Source organism: Drosophila rhopaloa, unplaced genomic scaffold (assembly GCF_018152115.1).
Source record: "Drosophila rhopaloa isolate 14029-0021.01 unplaced genomic scaffold, ASM1815211v1 contig_163, whole genome shotgun sequence".
NCBI lineage: Eukaryota > Metazoa > Arthropoda > Insecta > Diptera > Drosophilidae > Drosophila > Drosophila rhopaloa.
The window spans coordinates 5,661,536-5,679,102 of NW_025335043.1; the positions used below are offsets into that span (position 1 = coordinate 5,661,536).

The 17,567-nt window shown below is 43.2% G+C and overlaps 5 protein-coding genes across 7 annotated transcripts; 1 reads left to right on the forward strand and 4 right to left on the reverse strand.

Moving 5' to 3' along the window:
• Positions 1-32: 32 nt before the first annotated feature.
• On the reverse strand, positions 33-3,853 carry LOC108050409 (inactive ubiquitin carboxyl-terminal hydrolase MINDY-4B). The gene is made up of 8 exons (XM_044457876.1): positions 3,740-3,853; positions 3,462-3,676; positions 3,209-3,377; positions 2,521-2,586; positions 2,376-2,446; positions 2,107-2,260; positions 1,957-2,028; positions 33-1,709 (listed from the first exon to the last, which is right to left on the reverse strand). The coding sequence occupies exons 1-8, from the start codon at positions 3,794-3,796 to the stop codon at positions 1,170-1,172; spliced, it is 1,344 nt and encodes a 447-aa protein (XP_044313811.1). The 5' UTR covers positions 3,797-3,853; the 3' UTR covers positions 33-1,169.
• A 1,487-nt stretch (positions 3,854-5,340) lies between these two features.
• Positions 5,341-7,980, reverse strand: LOC108050466 (uncharacterized aarF domain-containing protein kinase 5). The gene is made up of 5 exons (XM_017132164.2): positions 7,859-7,980; positions 6,956-7,792; positions 6,589-6,754; positions 6,177-6,523; positions 5,341-5,915 (listed from the first exon to the last, which is right to left on the reverse strand). Exons 1-5 carry the CDS (start codon positions 7,871-7,873, stop codon positions 5,607-5,609), a joined length of 1,674 nt encoding a protein of 557 aa, XP_016987653.1. The 5' UTR covers positions 7,874-7,980; the 3' UTR covers positions 5,341-5,606.
• Positions 7,981-8,239: 259 nt separating this feature from the next.
• Positions 8,240-9,745, reverse strand: LOC108050408 (serine/threonine-protein phosphatase 4 catalytic subunit-like). 2 transcript variants are annotated; one of them, XM_017132088.2, is made up of 3 exons: positions 9,653-9,745; positions 8,759-9,588; positions 8,240-8,693 (listed from the first exon to the last, which is right to left on the reverse strand). In XM_017132088.2, the coding sequence occupies exons 2-3, from the start codon at positions 9,550-9,552 to the stop codon at positions 8,561-8,563; spliced, it is 927 nt and encodes a 308-aa protein (XP_016987577.1). In that variant the 5' UTR covers positions 9,553-9,588; positions 9,653-9,745; the 3' UTR covers positions 8,240-8,560. The 2 variants fall into 2 exon arrangements, with proteins under 2 accessions (XP_016987577.1, XP_016987578.1); XM_017132089.2 differs by having other exon boundaries at positions 8,759-9,573; positions 9,653-9,738.
• A 576-nt stretch (positions 9,746-10,321) lies between these two features.
• On the forward strand, positions 10,322-15,197 carry LOC108050451 (protein wntless). 2 transcript variants are annotated; one of them, XM_017132146.2, is made up of 3 exons: positions 10,322-11,808; positions 12,044-12,172; positions 14,206-15,197. In XM_017132146.2, the coding sequence occupies exons 1-3, from the start codon at positions 10,497-10,499 to the stop codon at positions 14,583-14,585; spliced, it is 1,821 nt and encodes a 606-aa protein (XP_016987635.1). In that variant the 5' UTR covers positions 10,322-10,496; the 3' UTR covers positions 14,586-15,197. The 2 variants fall into 2 exon arrangements, with proteins under 2 accessions (XP_016987635.1, XP_016987636.1); XM_017132147.2 differs by lacking the exon at positions 12,044-12,172 and having other exon boundaries at positions 10,324-11,808.
• LOC108050452 (putative Dol-P-Glc:Glc(2)Man(9)GlcNAc(2)-PP-Dol alpha-1,2-glucosyltransferase) lies at positions 15,191-16,936 on the reverse strand. Its single transcript, XM_017132148.2, has 3 exons — positions 16,686-16,936; positions 16,157-16,627; positions 15,191-16,013 (listed from the first exon to the last, which is right to left on the reverse strand). The coding sequence occupies exons 1-3, from the start codon at positions 16,836-16,838 to the stop codon at positions 15,288-15,290; spliced, it is 1,350 nt and encodes a 449-aa protein (XP_016987637.1). The 5' UTR covers positions 16,839-16,936; the 3' UTR covers positions 15,191-15,287.
• Positions 16,937-17,567: the final 631 nt, after the last annotated feature.

Sequence of the window (17,567 nt, forward strand, 5' to 3'; positions counted from 1 at the left end):
TTGAAAGAGGTTGTACATGGGTATTTATTTATTTTAACAAAGTCTTGACAATAGCGAAATGTGCGGTTGGAGTAATCGAAGCATGTTGGTGATCTACATAAAATCTGATAATATTATATCGTCTAGTGGCTTCAGGCGGCAGCATCAATCAACTGGTTTAGAGTCCTGCAGTCGCACTTCTCGTAAAGAGAGGCTTTCATCCAGGCAGATTTTTGAAGGCTGTGCTGTGCAACTTTTCATAAATCTGCCTTAGCTCGTTCGCATTCAGATCAGATACTTGGAATATTTTACGTGTATTTACCATCGCTGTTTTGGTTCGATGTCTTCATTTTCGACCATATATATCTTTTTAAAATACCAATACGGATTTTCCATCGGATAGACAGCAACAGTAGAATTCTTCTACAATTTGTGCTAGCTAAATTATAGTTTAGTGCATCATCTAGTAAGCTTACATTATATGGCACTAATCTGGTAAGTATTTAAATCTATATCATATATTTAATTTGGGGTTTAAGGCAACCCTATTTCTAAGATTTGAAGATTTGTATTAGTAAACTCGGAAAAGATTTAATTGAGAACTCTAGAAGTTGTGTGATTTGAAAATATTTAGAATCAGCTTTTCCTGTCTGCTGATTGCAATTGGAACTTACTTGTTTGGTATGAGAATAAAAACAATCTATATCCATAATCGGATATAAATTTTAGTTTATATTCATTGGTGCATTGGTCATTCGCCAAGAAAGTCGATTTATATCATAGTTCAAGAGACAACATAACAAGCTTTCATGCCTAAATGAATTACTGTGAAAGCATTTAAAATTTGAAATGGGTAAATGAAAGTAATAAAATTAGTAAATTAAAATGTGAAATTTTCTAAACTAATCATGAATTTGTATACCTAAAAATTCAAAGAAGTGCAATTTGGTATAGATTTATATGACCTGATATTAATTAAATACAAATAATCAATCAGTTTTTTAGATTGCACAAAATAAACTAAACCTTTCATGATAATTTCCCTATGAATGAAACAAAACCCGAAACCTTTTCCGGATATAACTAATTCTTGATGATATCTCTTGCGCTTGAATGTGAATCGGTCTGACTTTAGCAAAGGAGCTCCTACATTTTATCTGACTAGTTCCCCTGGATCTCGATCCTGCACTCTACTGCGTGGTACTAAAAAGATAACTCAACATCGATGGCTGCACGTGAAAGCTTATAGTTGCCTCTTCCCACTTGGTATGAATCAGACGCTGCAACGGGGTGTTGAGCGTCGACTCCTCCTTGGCGACCACATCGTTACCACCGCTAGCGCCACTAGCAGCACCACCAACACCGCCGCTAGCGCCACCCACACCGCCGCCGGCAGCAGCACCTCCTCCTCCGGAAACGGCAGTCGGCGACGTTGCGCCCCCGCCCTCATCCTTTCCGGACATCGAGGTACTCTCCGGCGTGATTGGTTGCCGCTCCAACATGACCAATGCCTGCTCGTTGTACGTGCGATTGTCGATGGTCATCAGGATCTGGTGGCCCGAGCAGCTGTAGTAGTTCACATCGAACCGCGATTCCGCATGATAGTTGCGCAGCAGGTCCGGATTCTTGTTGAAGATCACGCCGTAGTGCCCCGTGCAGCTGGTTATCCAGATGGGGTAGTTAGGCGTCTTCAGGCGAGAGCCCGGCTGCCGAGATTGATTAACCGCAGCCTGTAAAATAGAGCAGATAGAAAATATTAAACAGAATTAATTACAGAATTCCAAGGCTTTTTATAGGCAAAAAATATTGAAATCGATAAAAAATATCATAAGTTATTAGGACTTGAGGTTAATGAGAACCTTTTTTGACTCTTAAAATTTTGGTAATAATTGAAATCTGGTTTTGAAATATCAAAAATGAAAATGAAAATTACTAAATATAATGTATTATGCATTTTTTCCAAGTATTTGTACGTACACTAGCTGACTCGATGTCCCAGAGCAGAAGTCCAATCATGCAGCGTTTCAAGACTCCGTATTGTGGAACCGCCTGAAATAATGGAATTGAAAACCCATCGCCATCGAAGGATGTTATTGAGGTAAAAGTCTCCTGATTTCCGGTACCCACATAGCTACTCTCGTCGCCCACATTTACAACACCATTGTGTATATAGGGCGTGGCACGGCCCGTCAGCAAAAGGGTGACAATCATCAGGGATCCCTCCTCGTGATTGCTCGACGTCAAGGGTGCGGATTTTGCCGAATCCAAGTCCGTGCGAACTCTGCAAAACATTTTAAAAGTATTCACCGCCGAAAGGTAAATTATAATGGATTATAAAGGGTCTCTGAAACGGGGGGAATGCATTCGCATATACAGACACTTGGGGCCAATCTTACTTTCCCATGGATCGCGTGAGGACGGCGCTATAAAGAAACAGCAGGGTGCCCGGGGTCTCCTCCTCTGTAAACTTTTAGGCAGGTTAAGTGCAAACTGTTTGATCAAATAGCTGTACAAGTAAATAGTCAACTTCGTGGGTCTTACGTATTTGAAATTTCGCTTCAAAAAGTATTCCAACTCCTCATTGGGTGAAAGGGTAAAAACATAGAGCTGCAAAGGTTTATTAAAAAAATATACTAATTGGGAGAGGAATTTTGTCAGGGAATGTATTAATTTCTCATACATAAATGAGTTTAAGTGCTAAACAAATTATGAAGCAAATATAGGTCTAATTAATTATTCAAACGTTTGCCCTGGATTGGCAGCAAATCGTTTACTAAATGTGAAATATCTTGGAGTGAAAAGATTTTATTTTACCAATAAAATATAATACTGGGCTGAAAACCTAACAGATGCACAAACGGATAAAAGGATTAATTGGTGGGAATCAGACTTATTTATTTCTTTATTTATAAAATAGTTCAGAAGTTTGGGAAGTTTTGAAACAAAACGGTTTAGTTCTCGATCAACCATTTTTTAAACAGTTTTTCCAAAAATTAGAAGGCCTAAACAGAATACAAGAAATCTTAATTTAATCATACATCTTAAAAGTTGAAAGCTCTGTTACTCAACTTAGATTAGCTTTGTTTCATTATCCAATAGATCTGTTTATTTAAAAACATAAAAATCATAAAAAATTCCTTTTTTTAAATTTGATATTTTAATGATATTTTTTCAAACTTACTGTTTCTATATAATCAATAACTATTTATTGTACAGTGATGGCGCCTACCTTCTCAGTGACGGAATCGTGAAAGTAGCAGGCACTGTGGTCCACGAAGACCTCGTCCTCGGAAGGGAGCACTATGGTGACCTTGCCCTTGTCCGAGATGGTGCGCAGGATCTCCAAGAGGGCGCAGAACAAGGCCTCGCGTTGCATCTCGGCGGTGGCCAGGAGCGGGCTGAAATGGAAACACACACAAGCACTCTCGATAACCCACTCAAACTGAAACTCAGCCAGACCGGAAACGGAAATGGAAACGCACTCGGTGAGCGAAGCGACGCGACTGGTCTTCCGGGCAAAGAGCAAATACTTCAAGACGAATCCCTGGACGACGGATAGCAGGCCGCGGGTGGCATTCCGGGGCGAACGGAGGCCGTAGGCCAGCTCCTCCTTGGGAGCCCCAAACACAAAGGACGTCTGCAGCCATTCGGCGCGCATGGGAATGGCGGCGGTGCCGAAAACCAGATTGCGTAGATCCTAATCGAATGAACACAATCGCAAGGATCAAATCACGTCCGGCTGCGGATAACTACTAATTACCGTGGCCAAATCGACGGTAATGGGCGTGCCGCCCTGCGTGATAAACTCTTTGTTCATTTTTTTCTGATTAGCTGCTGATTTCCGTTTCCGCTAGAGACCTTTGCTCCACTCTGCGACTCGTTGGCGAATGATTTCTCGCCAAGCACGGTTCCGGGCTCCAAGTCGAGCCTCAGCTGGGGATTTGAAAGTGGAGGCGGAGGTGGGGGCCACGGCGAAGGCAGACAGCCGCCATTCCAGTCAGCCAGCTCAGCTTCGAGGCATTTCACACTTCAGCATGGATTTTTAATTTCATATTTAGCCGTGGGCGCACGGGGCGTATGCGCAACTAAACAGAAGCCAGTCAGGTGTTAAGTACAATGGGCCGGAAAGCATTTCAATTTGTTATGATTTCAATTAAGTTACCTTCAGATATTAGATTTATAAAGTAAGAATATTTACCACTTTTTAACTAAATCACATAATTATTTAGACTTTAAGACCACACCATTACTGCTAAAAACCATTAGATAAAGACCCACAATTTCGAGAAAAACAAGTCCAAGATACAAATGTGTAAAATATTGTAACAATGAGTAGGAAAAACGATCAGATACAGCAATGCATTTATGATTTTAAGCTGTTAAATTTACAATTAAATTACCTGCATCTGTTAATGTAAAAAATTATAATTAAAAATTATTATATACTAGCATTTACAATCGTTAAAGTGTACATTAATTATATCTCATATTTATTTAGACTTAAGGATCAAAGATTTTTAAGCTTTGGGGAATAAAAGCAAGACTAGTCCAAATCAGATCAGGTTTATAGCTGTAATGAAGTAATTTAAGTAAGAGATACCCAAAGTTTCCACTTCATCCCACTGTTTTGGGACTTTGGTTTAGGCTGAGAGGGTCGTTCGCTGTCTGTCAGTCAGCGAAAGTAACTTTAAATGAAATTGAATTGAATTTAGTTCTGTGTGCGGCACACGAAACTCGATGTATGTGGCACAAGAAGTGAAAGTGTTACGGCGGGGGAGGGGTGGGACATGGGTTCTCGGGACATGGGACATGGGCTTGGCCATAGGTGGAGGCGATATTCTGCTGGAATCTGGCATGTTGCAGCCTGTCAGGGCGCTCCACACAACCGGAAATATGTAGTTGACGCCCATTTGTGCCTATTTTGAGGCAGGAACACCTGTACCGATGCCGTCGTGTGTGCACTTATTACTGGGTGTTAATATTCCAATGATACACCCGGAAGGACATTCCAGGTGCCACCGCAGTATTGCTCAGCCATTTTAAATTTAGACAGCACTCGTGTTTCAGGCTACCCGATTGATTTGTTGAATTTTTGGGAGGGCCTAAATGGAAGTGAAAGTGGCCCAATAACTGGCTGATTGGCTGTCTGGCTGGTTATAACCTTGGGCAAGTCACCGGCAATTTTATTAAAGCCCCAGACTTAGCATGCACACCTCAACTTAACAGCCGTGAATGCGGCATTCTTTGATTCAGGGAAATAGAAAAAGTCATAGGGTGTCAGAAGTGATCTGACTTAGCCAAAGTGTTGAAGGATTAGCAACTTAAAGGCACCTGCCAGTTAAATTATCTTTTGTCAGGCAATCCAATTTACTAAACAATTTATTCAAAAGTCCTACACCTTAATAGCAAGATAAGGTAAAGCGTCATAAAGGCATAAAATAAATACATTGCTTATCACTTTACAATAATTATTTGTTCGTCACACCATATAAAACCCTTAGCCCAGACTCATTCTCAGTGATTTTCTTTATTTAATATATTCTGGGAATGAGTCAGTGCAAAATTAATAAATATATAAAAGTACATTTTAAAACTTATGATTTAGGGGGAAAGCTACTAGTAAACACTCATCTCAACATCTCCGGTTCCGGAGGTTGCATCATCTCGCTCATTACGGTTCTGGCCGAGGCAGGAGCACGTCCCAGCAAATAGAGGACATTGAAGTACCAGTCGAGGAGGCGCAGCTTGAAGGCTGACAAAAACAAACAGTATTCGAAGTAGACGCGCCGACTCAGCCAGTGGACAAACCGCAGAGGAGACCGCCCTTCTTTCTGCATATAAAGGCACTTCTGGGCATATCGCGCCATGACTCGAGGCCTATTGACCACGTCCCCGTGCTGATGACTAATCGCTCGAACCGTGTTCAGGTTACGGACCTGTTTGGTAAGTAAAAATGTATAGTTTCGTAAAGTTAAAAATACTTTAATATCTGTAATCTATGACAAAATAAGCGTATGGAGAAGCATTGAAAACTATTTTTAGTTAATAAATTTTTTACGGGAAAATACTGTGCCGGAAAACGTTATTATCATTAAAATACAATAATTAAAATAATTTCAACCTTTGCTTTTATGTATAGATAAGTAAATTTGATCACCATATAGAAGATCTAATATCTAGAGAATTATAGAACTTACCACAAACAACATGCTCCTAGGCATTTCCTTAAGGGTGCCCATGATGTGCTCAAAGTTTTTCCTGGCTATCTCCTGCATGTGGTCGATGTCCTCCTGCGACAATTTGCCCCTGATGCGGCCTCCTCGAATGCGAATGGGCTGTTGGAACAGCACTTCGGCGAACCGCATGTAGTCGGCGATGCCGATCTTTTCGGCGGCGGCTTGCATCTTGGTTTCATTCCGCAGCACAGTGGCCTCCCAGAATTCGCAGAGTGGTCCTCGAACATTCTGAGGCAGTTCTTCATAAAGCCCATGGTCCAGCAGAATAATGTCTGCTCTCCCATTTTTACTATTTGGTCGCACAAAGACTGCAGACAATAAAGGAAACTTATAATAGAAATTATAACAGTGTGATTTTAATAAGTTTACATACTGTTTCCTGGATGGGGATCGGCGTGCACGAAGCCAGTGTAGAAAATTTGTTCAGCAAAGGCATCAAAGAGCTTTACGTCGATGTCCTTCAGGCTGAGCTTTTGTCTTGCTATCGTCTCAAGATCGTTAATCTTGCAGCCGTCCATCCATTCAAGAGTAAGAACACGCTGAAACATATAAATGTAAAAATAAGGCAATATCTACAACATTGCAACATATACAAAATATTTTAAAATTATTAAAAGGGAATTTAGTTAACTATTATTTCTCAAGGACTTGAATTAAAAACCGAAACAAGAATAGATTTTATTGATATAGTTGTAAAATTTTATGTTCGTTTTTTCATAGGTTGTTTTAGGAATACTCACAGTTTTTGTATGCGACCAGTGGATTTTGGGGACATGGACATAGCTAAACTTCTCCATGTCCTTGGCGCAGCGTTCGGCGTTCTGGCCCTCCTGCAAGAAGTTTAATTCCAGCACCAGGTTCTTCCGCAGGTCGTTTAAGATCCACCCAAAGTTGTAGTCCTTGAAGAAGAACTCGACAATGTCCTGCAGGAAGATGATGGTGCCAAGGTCGCTAATAAAGCGCTTCTGTAGATCGTTGTACTGCACCTTGACGGCCACCTGCTCGCCGCTGTGCAATTTGGCTTTAAAAACCTGCGCCAAACTGGCAGCCGCCACGGGCTTATAGTCGAATTCCTGGTATATCTCCTCGGGTAGCTGGCCAAAGTCTTTGCGAAAGACCTTCTGGACATCCGCCTGACTGGTAGGCAGGCAGCGATCTTGCAGCCTGGACAGCGTGCTGGTGTATTCCACGGGCAGGATGTGATTGATGGCGGCGAACCCCTGACCCACCTTGATGTACAGACCGCCGTTAAGTAGGCACGTCTCCAGCAGTCGCTCGGCACTCTTCTTGTGCAGGACCTTCACCTTCGTCTCGTACTCTGCATCGTTCTCGTCCAGCCGCAGATAGTCGGCGGCAATCAATCCGGCGGTTTTGAGGGACCGTACAAATCGAACGGAGGCACCACAGTAGGTGAAGTCGTTTACTATTCCATCGTAACCAAGAGCTACGGCTCCGGCTGCCAGGAGACCCAGTCTCAGCACAGGAAAACCCTTTTTCGGGGCAGAAACTTTCCGCTGGCCGTGGAGTAGTCTTCTTTCCCGAATCCGGCCTCCCACGCTCAGCAGCTGCCGCACACGCTGTAGGAGAATAAGTCAGTATCATGATTACAAGGATTTTACGGACCGTAGAGATAGATAACTCACCTGGAGAGGTCGCATTTTCCGTACGCCCGCTGTAAAGTTCACACAATTAACCCTCGGCCGCCACCTGTCGTAATATCAGCTGGGGAGTCCGAACAGCTGTTTTTGGAGCCGCCGCGATGATAACAATAACGCGATGATGGGGCAACATCGTCCCACGGTTACTTGGCGGTTTGGGAAATTCAAATCGGTTGCTAAGAAACTTTTATCAAGAAAGATGAAGCGAAATTCAGTGCACACTTGAAATATCAAGCTAAGATGGATATAAAGAGACCACCCACGATTATAATGATGATATTGTCCCTCCCACTTTACGATAAAAAAATTTAACCTTATTCTAAGTATAGACAAATAAATAAACTTAGGAAAAACTAAACTTTGATCTTAAGATCTTATTTTGACACAAGCTGTGTGCTTCAGCTTAAGATCTTTATTATTCGTATGCCAATTTGAGTCGTACTTATAGCTGTTCTTACATAATACAAACGACTACTTTCTCAAGTTTTCTTGGAAGAAAGTTGGCAATAGGTACGAAGTATCAATTCTATAAGTTAATAGCTAAATGCAAAGCAAGGCTTTTAAGCAATGAACTACAAATCCTTGACTTTTGCTTAGGCACTCTGGTAGTTTTCGTTATTTCTGATGTTTTAAGCCTCCATTCCAGTACAATGAAGTTGATGAGGAGCGGAAAAGACTCGAATCACCCTAGAGGAAGTAATCCGCGTTCGGCTTCTTCAGGGGAACAAGGCGATTTTCTGTTGAAGCCGCCTCAAAGATAACAAAGTCGCGATTGGAGCAGTCATTGCCCAGCTCCAGGATGGCAGCCACATTGCCGCAGCTGCGAGAGGAACACCGGAAATCGTTAGCAAAGAATTAGGGGCAACTCGGAACTGAGCCACTTACCGGTAGCAGTAGTTAGGAGCCGACCACACAGTCACGACGGATTGATTGAAGTGCCACCTGTAGCCCTCCATCACCAGCTGGTGGGCACGGCAAATTATGTCCAAATCGTTGGCGCTGTTGAACTGGGCGACCACATCGCGTCCGAAGAGGTAGCCCGCACCCCGTGGCGACACTCCCCAGCCGACCTGCTCCTCCGGATCGCTCCAGAGCAGGTCGCACATAGGTCCCTCGTGCGGCACCTCCTGTTTGCGATCGAGGCAACGGATCTGATCCAGGGAGTGGATGGCCGGCGACAGGCCGCCGTGGACGCAGAAAACCTTGCCATCGATAATGGCCGCCAGGCTGAGGTAGTCGAAGATGTCCGTGCAGTAGAACCAGACGGCTGGAGATCCATACTTAAGCATGATCTCGTCGTAGAATCCGTACACCTGGGTGATCTGACGGGACTCGTGATTGCCGCGGATCAGGGCAATGCGGTCCGGATAGCGCACCTTCAGGGCCAAAAGTAGCAGAAATGTCTCCACGCTGTAGTGTCCCCTGTCCACGAAGTCGCCCATGAAGATGAAGTTCTTATCGGGCACAGGACCGGCCACCCTGACCAGCTCCTTCAGGTCGTAGAACTGGCCATGGATGTCGCCGCAAACGGTTACCGGCGAGTCCAAGCGCTGCACATTGCTCTCCTCCATCAGGATCTCCCGGGCCTTGGCGCACAGGGCCTTGACCTCGGCCTCCGTGATGTATTCGCAGCGCTGCAGTTGCTCGATCTGGCGGTCCAGGTCGCTTTGGTCAGTCATCTTGGTTTCTGGAAATGTATTCTACGATGTGGGATTCTGAAGTCCAGATGAGATCTAAATGTGGTGTATAGCAAATGTTAATGAATTCTGGAGTCCTTACTGGTGGCTTTCAAAGGATTGTATTTCTGGCAAAGCAAAGCGAAAAAACTGAAGAGGACTCTCTTCTGTCAAATTTGGTTCGCTTTAATGGCCGCCTACTGCGTTTATGCGATGGCAACCCATGAATTCAAGTTTAAAATCACGATTTCGGGTATTCAAACATATAGAGCTGTCAAAACATCGAATCCACTATCGATAGTGTAAACATGGCGATTATAACGAGCTTTTTTAAAATGTTTGTTCAAAAATGTTCTGTTTCTGCAAAATTTACATCAGCGAAAACCAAAAATTTGAATTTAACGGAAAACGTTATTTTATAAAATTAAAAAAAATAAATTCTTTAAGCATACAATAATGAAACAAAATAAAACACGAATTTCAAGTGAGCGCCAAAATCAAAATATGGCAATGCAATAACTTCCCAAACTGTATATCAACGATTTTTCTGAACATATAATAAATTTCTTTCACGACTGAAGAAAAAAAAAATTTATACAAATATAAAAATATAAACAAAGCCAAATAAAACTTAAAATTTTAAATATATTTAAAACTATTTTCAACAAAAATTAAAAACTAAAATAAGCCAAGTACGGTATATTTAAAATATCAAATAGCTTGTGGTATATTTTTGGCCAGCATCTGGTATATTTAAAAAGTCAGTATAAGGTCATGCTATTTTTTTGTTTCTTGGTTCTGGATTTTTTCTGTTTGCGGCGACGGCGGCTCGTTTGAAGTGTAATTTTCAAGTGCAGTAAATTGTTTACATTACGCACACCTATCTGTGCACTCAAAGCGAACGCAGGGCGGTGAACCAGTGAGCTCCACACCCTCGAATAGACAAGATGTCGGGCACCATACTGGAGAACCTGAGCGGCCGGAAGCTGTCCATATTGGTGGCCAGTTTGCTGCTGTGCCAAGTGCTGTGCTTCCTCCTGGGTGGTCTATATGCACCGATGCCCGCCGGCCATGTCATTGTGCTGGGATCGCTGTGCCGCGAGGATCACGCACGCCAGAATGACACCGGATTCCTGTTGTACTCCCGCGGGGCAGGAGCCTGCATCCCGGTAACGCGGGACGACGTGGAGCGGGATTCCATGAAGATGGCCAATGAGCTGGTACATGTCTTCCAGATGCCACTTCCACGTGATTTACGCGACCTGGACTACTCCCGCTGGCAGCAGAATCTCATCGGAGTGCTGCAGGTGGAGTTTGGCTATGATTCCTCCTCGGAGCTGAGGGAGCCGCCCAGGGAACTGCAGCTGACCATCGACATGCGCTTGGCCTACCGCAATAAGGGAGATCCGGACAACGGGTGGAAGTTGTACGCCCATGGTGTGGAGCATCGCTACCTGGACTGCGTGAGCGCTGGTCAAGTGAGTACCACGGAGACGCTCTACTCCTGCGACATGATACCCCTATTCGAACTGGGCGCTTTGCACCACAGCTTTTATCTGCTTAACCTGCGCTTCCCGCTGGACACGCCACGCCAAACGAACCTGCAGTTCGGCCATATGCATGATCTCACACTGACCGCCATTCACCAAAACGGAGGTTTCACCCGGATCTGGTTGCTGCTGAAGACTGTGCTGTTTCCCTTTGTGGTGGGCATTATGATCTGGTTTTGGAGGCGCGTGCACCTGCTGCAGCGATCGCCTGCCCTGCTGGAGTACATGCTCATTTATTTGGGAGCCGCTCTGACCTTCATGAACCTGCCCCTGGAGTACTTGTCGCTGGTCTTCGAGATGCCGTACATGCTCCTGCTAAGTGACATTCGCCAGGGCATCTTTTACGCCATGCTGCTCTCCTTCTGGCTGGTCTTCGCCGGCGAGCACATGCTCATCCAGGATGCGCCCAACAAGTCGACCATCCGGTCGCGCTACTGGAAACATCTCTCGGCCGTCGTGGTGGGCTGCATCTCTCTGTTCGTCTTTGACATCTGCGAAAGGGGCGTGCAGCTGCGCAATCCATTCTACTCCATCTGGGCAACACCGCTGGGCGCTAAGGTGGCCATGACCTTCATTGTGCTGGCCGGAGTATCGGCGGCCATTTACTTCCTGTTCCTGTGCTACATGATCTGGAAGGTGTTCAGGAACATTGGCGACAAGCGCACATCTCTGCCATCTATGTCCCAGGCGCGTAGACTTCACTACGAAGGTAAGAGCTACTTTGCCAAACTAATTGGTTTTATCTTTCCGAATTTATCAAACTGGTTTCTAAATTTGTTTAACACTTAAAGCTAGTTTGTGTCGCTTTTATATAAATTAAATACTCTTTTAATTCCAAGCCTGTCACTTAAATCTCAAGAGATCAAGATTTTTCATGGCATTTCAGCGTCCAATTGTCGTACTTTTAGTTTTGATAACCCGGTTTATTTTTAAATGTTAATTAGTTTACTTAGATCAATCGAAGGCATTCTTAGTCCCAGTGTCACTTCCTTGGTGCGAAGCTTTTACCCAACTTTGCGGATATGCTTTAGAGAGATTTATCTCGATATTTGTTAATAATATCGAAAGTAAAGGTATGTTTTATATATTTGTTACTAAAGCAATTCGTTCAGTGTTGTCTTTTTGTACTTACCATCTTAATATACCATAGGTCGTAACAACTGTCGACATTTTTTTATATTCCTGTATTCTAACTGACAAATCAAGTAATTCGAAAACACTTTTAATTATCTGAACAAATTACAAATCAATTGGGTTAAATCCAAATAAATAACATTAATTTACGTCAAACAAAATTGCCAATTCATCCTTATATCATTTGTTCTTTTTATGTTTTTATACCCTTGCAGAAGGAATTGTAATTTAAGTCAAAAGTTGGCAATGCAGTGGAGGAAACATTTCCGACCCTATAAAGCATATGTATATATATATTTAGAGTCGATCTAACCATGTCCGTCTGTTCGTCCGTCCGTTTTTACGCTAACTAGTCCCTCAGTTTTAAAGCTATCTGCTGAAACTTTCCCAAAAGTTCTCTATTGCTAATAGTATATAAGTCGAAACGAGACGGATCGGGCGACTTTATCATATAGCTCTCATAAGAACAATCGGATAAAGAATAAAGAATAAGAATCGGATAAAAGGTCACCCACAATTGGACTTACAGAGTCCATAACTTTTCCAAACTTAACACGATTTCAATTGATCGTTACCAATCATAACTTCAACATCTTTAGCCTGACTTGGTTTAAAGTAAAATTTAATTTCGCCAAGTGACTCGTTGAGTTAGAGAAACAATAAATATTTTTTTGAAATGTCGGACTTTATTTTTCATGGAAAAGCATTGCATGTTTTTAGGTATTATGATTAAAAACGTCTAAAGCGGCGCTCACGGACAACGCGTCTAACCCCACGACCGTCATTGGAACCGCGTTCTCTGAAGCGCCTGCCTCCCCTTTCGCCTCGTCGTCCCCCCCTTTCGATAATGATGACCTCCCCCCCGCCGCGCTCCCTTCGGCGCCACCGTCGTCTCTTCTCTTTTTTTTTTGTGGCTGCTGTTGTGGCTGCTGTTGTGGTTGTGGTTGTAGGGGCGACCGTGGTGGTGGTAGTGGTAGCCGTGGTATCGGAGGAAGCGGCTGGTGGGGTGGAAGAAGCAGCCGGCGGAGTGGAAGAAGCAGCCGGCGGGGTGGAAGAAGCAGCCGGGGGGTCGGCAGCAGCCGGCGGGTCGGCGGCAGCCGCCTGCGTTGACTGAACAACGAAAGTGGCCAGGACGACCAGGGATAGCGCAATGATGAGACGCATGGTGACTTCTCTTTCAGCTGGGCTTGAGATTCTGATTCTACCAACCACTGGATGGACTTATTTATAGTTAAGGCATCTAAAGCATCTGAAGCTACTGCCAGATATCGCTTGTTTGCAGACCAAATATGTAAATATGTTCTGAAAAACTTAGTTATTAAAGCTGCTAATGTTCTTTTATTGTTATATCGCAAGAATATAATACCATTTTGTCTTGGCAGATTTCTTTTGTTCTCAAAAATTATGCGCGGGCATATTTGCCAAGTAACATTCTAACTACACTGTTGTCTTATTAAACAAAAGGAGTTCGAGTCAATATCTGGAAAGTTAAAAAAATACAATTTCTAAAAAGCTCGTTATGTAAACGGAGCGAATAAAGCCCAAAAAATAAAAAAGTCAGCGGGTTGTTGTTCTATGCTTTCATATATGGGGATGGTTTCTAAAATATTACATAATTGATTAATAATAATTTTATTTCTATAAACATCTCGGTTTAATACTGGGAGTATTATTATTTCAGTCAAAAGTTTAAAACGCAGTGAAAATCACATTTTCGACGCGTGGGACTCCGCGCGAAAAAAAAAAAAGCAAACTAGTCCATCAATTTTAATCGTATCTGTCTACTTCATTGTTTTTAGGTATCGAAATAGGTATATAAAATATATAATTCCTGTAACAGCTGCAAGGGTATATAAATTTCGGCGTGACGAAGTTTTTGCTTTCCTGTCTGTTATTTTTCATCCATAATTTGTCCTATTTTACAAAAAAAATGTAATTTTTAAAAATCTAAGTAACATATTTCCACTTTCAGGCCTAATCTACCGCTTCAAATTCTTGATGCTGGCCACCCTTGTATGTGCTGCTCTGACTGTCGCCGGTTTCATCATGGGCCAAATGGCCGAGGGCCAATGGGACTGGAATGACAACGTGGAGATTCAGCTGACCTCCGCCTTTCTGACCGGCGTGTACGGCATGTGGAACATCTACATCTTCGCCCTGCTCATCCTATACGCGCCCAGCCACAAGCAATGGCCTACAATGCACCACAGTGACGAGACCACGCAGTCCAACGAGAATATTGTGGCCTCGGCTGCCAGCGAGGAGATCGAGTTCAGCCACCTGCCATCTGACTCGAATCCCAGCGAGATCTCCTCCCTCACCTCGTTTACCCGGAAGGTGGCATTCGATTAGGCGGGGAGACTGGGAATATCGATTTCTATTAGGTTGTGTGCCAAACTGAGATCACGATTTGGCCTGCAGCCGTAACGCTCCAAGTGTGTGCTCATTTTATTACAATAGTCAGTGGCATTTCTTGCCTAGTTTTGCATTCTGTGCATTCGACAACGCGATCAGCATTATTACTTATCATTAACGTATAGATTGTCTAGTTTCTCTCAGCATGCTCAAAGTGTACGATTTTACTAACTATATTTTTTATGTAAGCCTCGGCAGTATTATCTATTGAAGTCCATTTTGGTAGCTCGTAAGTTTTAACATATTTATCAAAACACATTTTATACACATATACATTTTATTGTGATCCGATTTTATTTGACGAATGAAGTTGGAAGAGTAGATCATTATCTTTGTCTTGCCAACTATGTGTCCAATATCAGAAATGCTTTTAACATAATTTTTAAGGCCAGATTGTCCATAGATTACATAAAACTCAAAAATTTGTTAATTTAATTTACATTGACCACCCTTTAATATCTATCGGACTCTGCCCGGAATTTTTGACTAAAACGTAGAGCAATTTCTTCTTCAAGTAGCAATGCATCAAATAAAAAGCAATATTGAAAATGCCGACCGTTTTTATTTATTAAATGCTAAAAACGTAAATGAATTTTCCGATCTACGTTTTGAATTGATAAGGAATGACTTATTAGGGAACTACCAAATAATCCTTTGAGGAGCGTGGTAATTTTGCCAGTAGAATTCCTTGGTGAAGTACACGTAGAAGGTGGCGACATTGAGGAGCAGATGGGCGCCCAGTTCCAGCCACTCGGCATAGCCCTTGCGAGTGTGCCGCGTGTTCAGCCGGAAAAGGATGTAAGGCACCAAGAAGTAGCGAAGCTCCAAGAGTCGCTGGAAGCACAGCACCAGGAAAAGACTAAGTGGGAACATCAACTTGAAGCTGTCCGGCATGTGACGCAGTCCGCAAAACAGAACGGAAATAGAGAGCAAATATACCGGGACCATGGCGTACTTGAACCACCAGAATCTTCCGTAAAGTCGGCTCCAAATGTAGAAGGTATAGTGTCTGTTGTCGGCCAGCAGATAAGGATGCACCTCGGTGTTCAGGTGAACCACCACCAGTACTAGCAGCGTCGCCAGGAGGAAGAACACTCGATTCCTGCGGATTAGCTCCACTGCCGGTCGAAACTGGCGCATGGAATTGGATATCCCAAACCCAGCCGCAAAGACAGCGAAGTAGAAGAGCTGCGGCACATGCAGACTGGCCTCATGGGCACTCTTGTCGCCCACCACAATGGATCCATTGATGCACAGGAATCCTACAAAGGGCAGAATGATGGAAGCGTAAAAGCAGCACCTGGCCAAAATGCTCAGAATGCAATTGCACAGCAACTGGGGGCTGCTGAAGAGTTGTATCCACAACTGAAATAGAAAATGTAAACTATTTAAGGGTAAACAAGAAAAATTGTATATGAAAGTTAAAGACCAAAACATGCATAAACAATTTTAGTTTGTTATGACTATAAGAAAATTAGTGTTCTAGGAAAAAAGTCAATGAGACCCACCTCTTTGCCTATTAGCCGAATTTTGTCCTTGGGAACGGCTTGTGTGCGGGCGCATTGTTGAACCAGCGTGTCCAGCACGGTCATTCCGGTTGCCATGCAGACCCACACGATGTTAGTCTGACGCATGAGCACACTAGCGGCCCCAAAGACCGCCGCCGGCAGGTGTGCCTCCTGTTGCCAATAGTTTATAAATATAAGAACCATGGTCAATGATAGGGTATCCGTGTAGTACAGATGACTGAAAAAGTAGAGAGGCGGAAGCACAGACATCGTGATAGCCTCATGGGCAGCATACGAGTTGCCCCCTGTGCCGGCCAAGATGCGCCGCCTGATCTTGTAAAGCAGCAGAATGTTGATTCCGGCACCGGCCAAGCTGAGCATCCTCAAGCCCGTCACCGTGCACATGTTGAAAGGATTCAGGATGAGGGCGATCAGGTACAGGCCCGGAAACGTAGTTATCTTTTGATCCCACTGCAAAAGGACGAGAAAATGATCAACTGGTCAGAATGTACTGCTCTCCTCCGTTTACCACATCGAATTCCTTGCGGCAAAAGGCCAATCCCTGCGGGATGTGGAACTCCTCGTCGATTACGTAGTCCGAGGTGCCATTCACCCGCAGAAACAGTGGCAGCGAGTAGAGCACAAAGCCCACGGGCAGGACCAGTTTCCAGGACCCATTCATGGCGGCGGATCCGTTCCTGATCCTCCCACTCGTCCTTCAAAAATAGAGTTCCAATTGTTTGTTTATTTTTGGACCAAACCAGCCGGCAACACGTAGGAATGCACTAACGCCTCGCCCAGCGAGAAATAGCCTTTCGCCCAGCGAGAAATAGCCTTTAAATAACTTTAAAAAATACCAAATCAGTCATTAGGGGCATTCCCACGGTATAACCATCGGTTTACCATTTGGTTACATTTCCAAAAAGAATAACTATCTTGCCAATTTTTCGAAAATTTGGAAATACAAACCAAGATAAAGATACAGATTTTTAGAGAATTTAAACACAATCATTTAGATATATGTAATTATGAAATCGGATGTCTGTAAGAAAAGTTATGGGCTGAGCAGTTTAGGTTTTTGGTCTCTTTTTGGCAAAGCCATTTTTCAAAAATTTGGAAAGCTCAAAAAAATTGCAAAGCCATTTCTCGAAAATTAGGAAAGGGGTTACATTATAAAAATGACGGAAAATCGGCCCAAAAATACAAACAAAGATATAGACACAGGTTTTTAGAGAATTAAGCCACAATCATTTTGATATATGCCATTATGAAATCGGAATTCTGTAAGAAAAGTTATGGGCTGAGCAGATTAAGTTTTTGGTCATTTTTTGGTAAAGCCATTTTCTGAAATTTGCAAAGGGGTTAACATTATAAAAATGACGAAAAATCGGCACAAAAATAAAAACCAAGA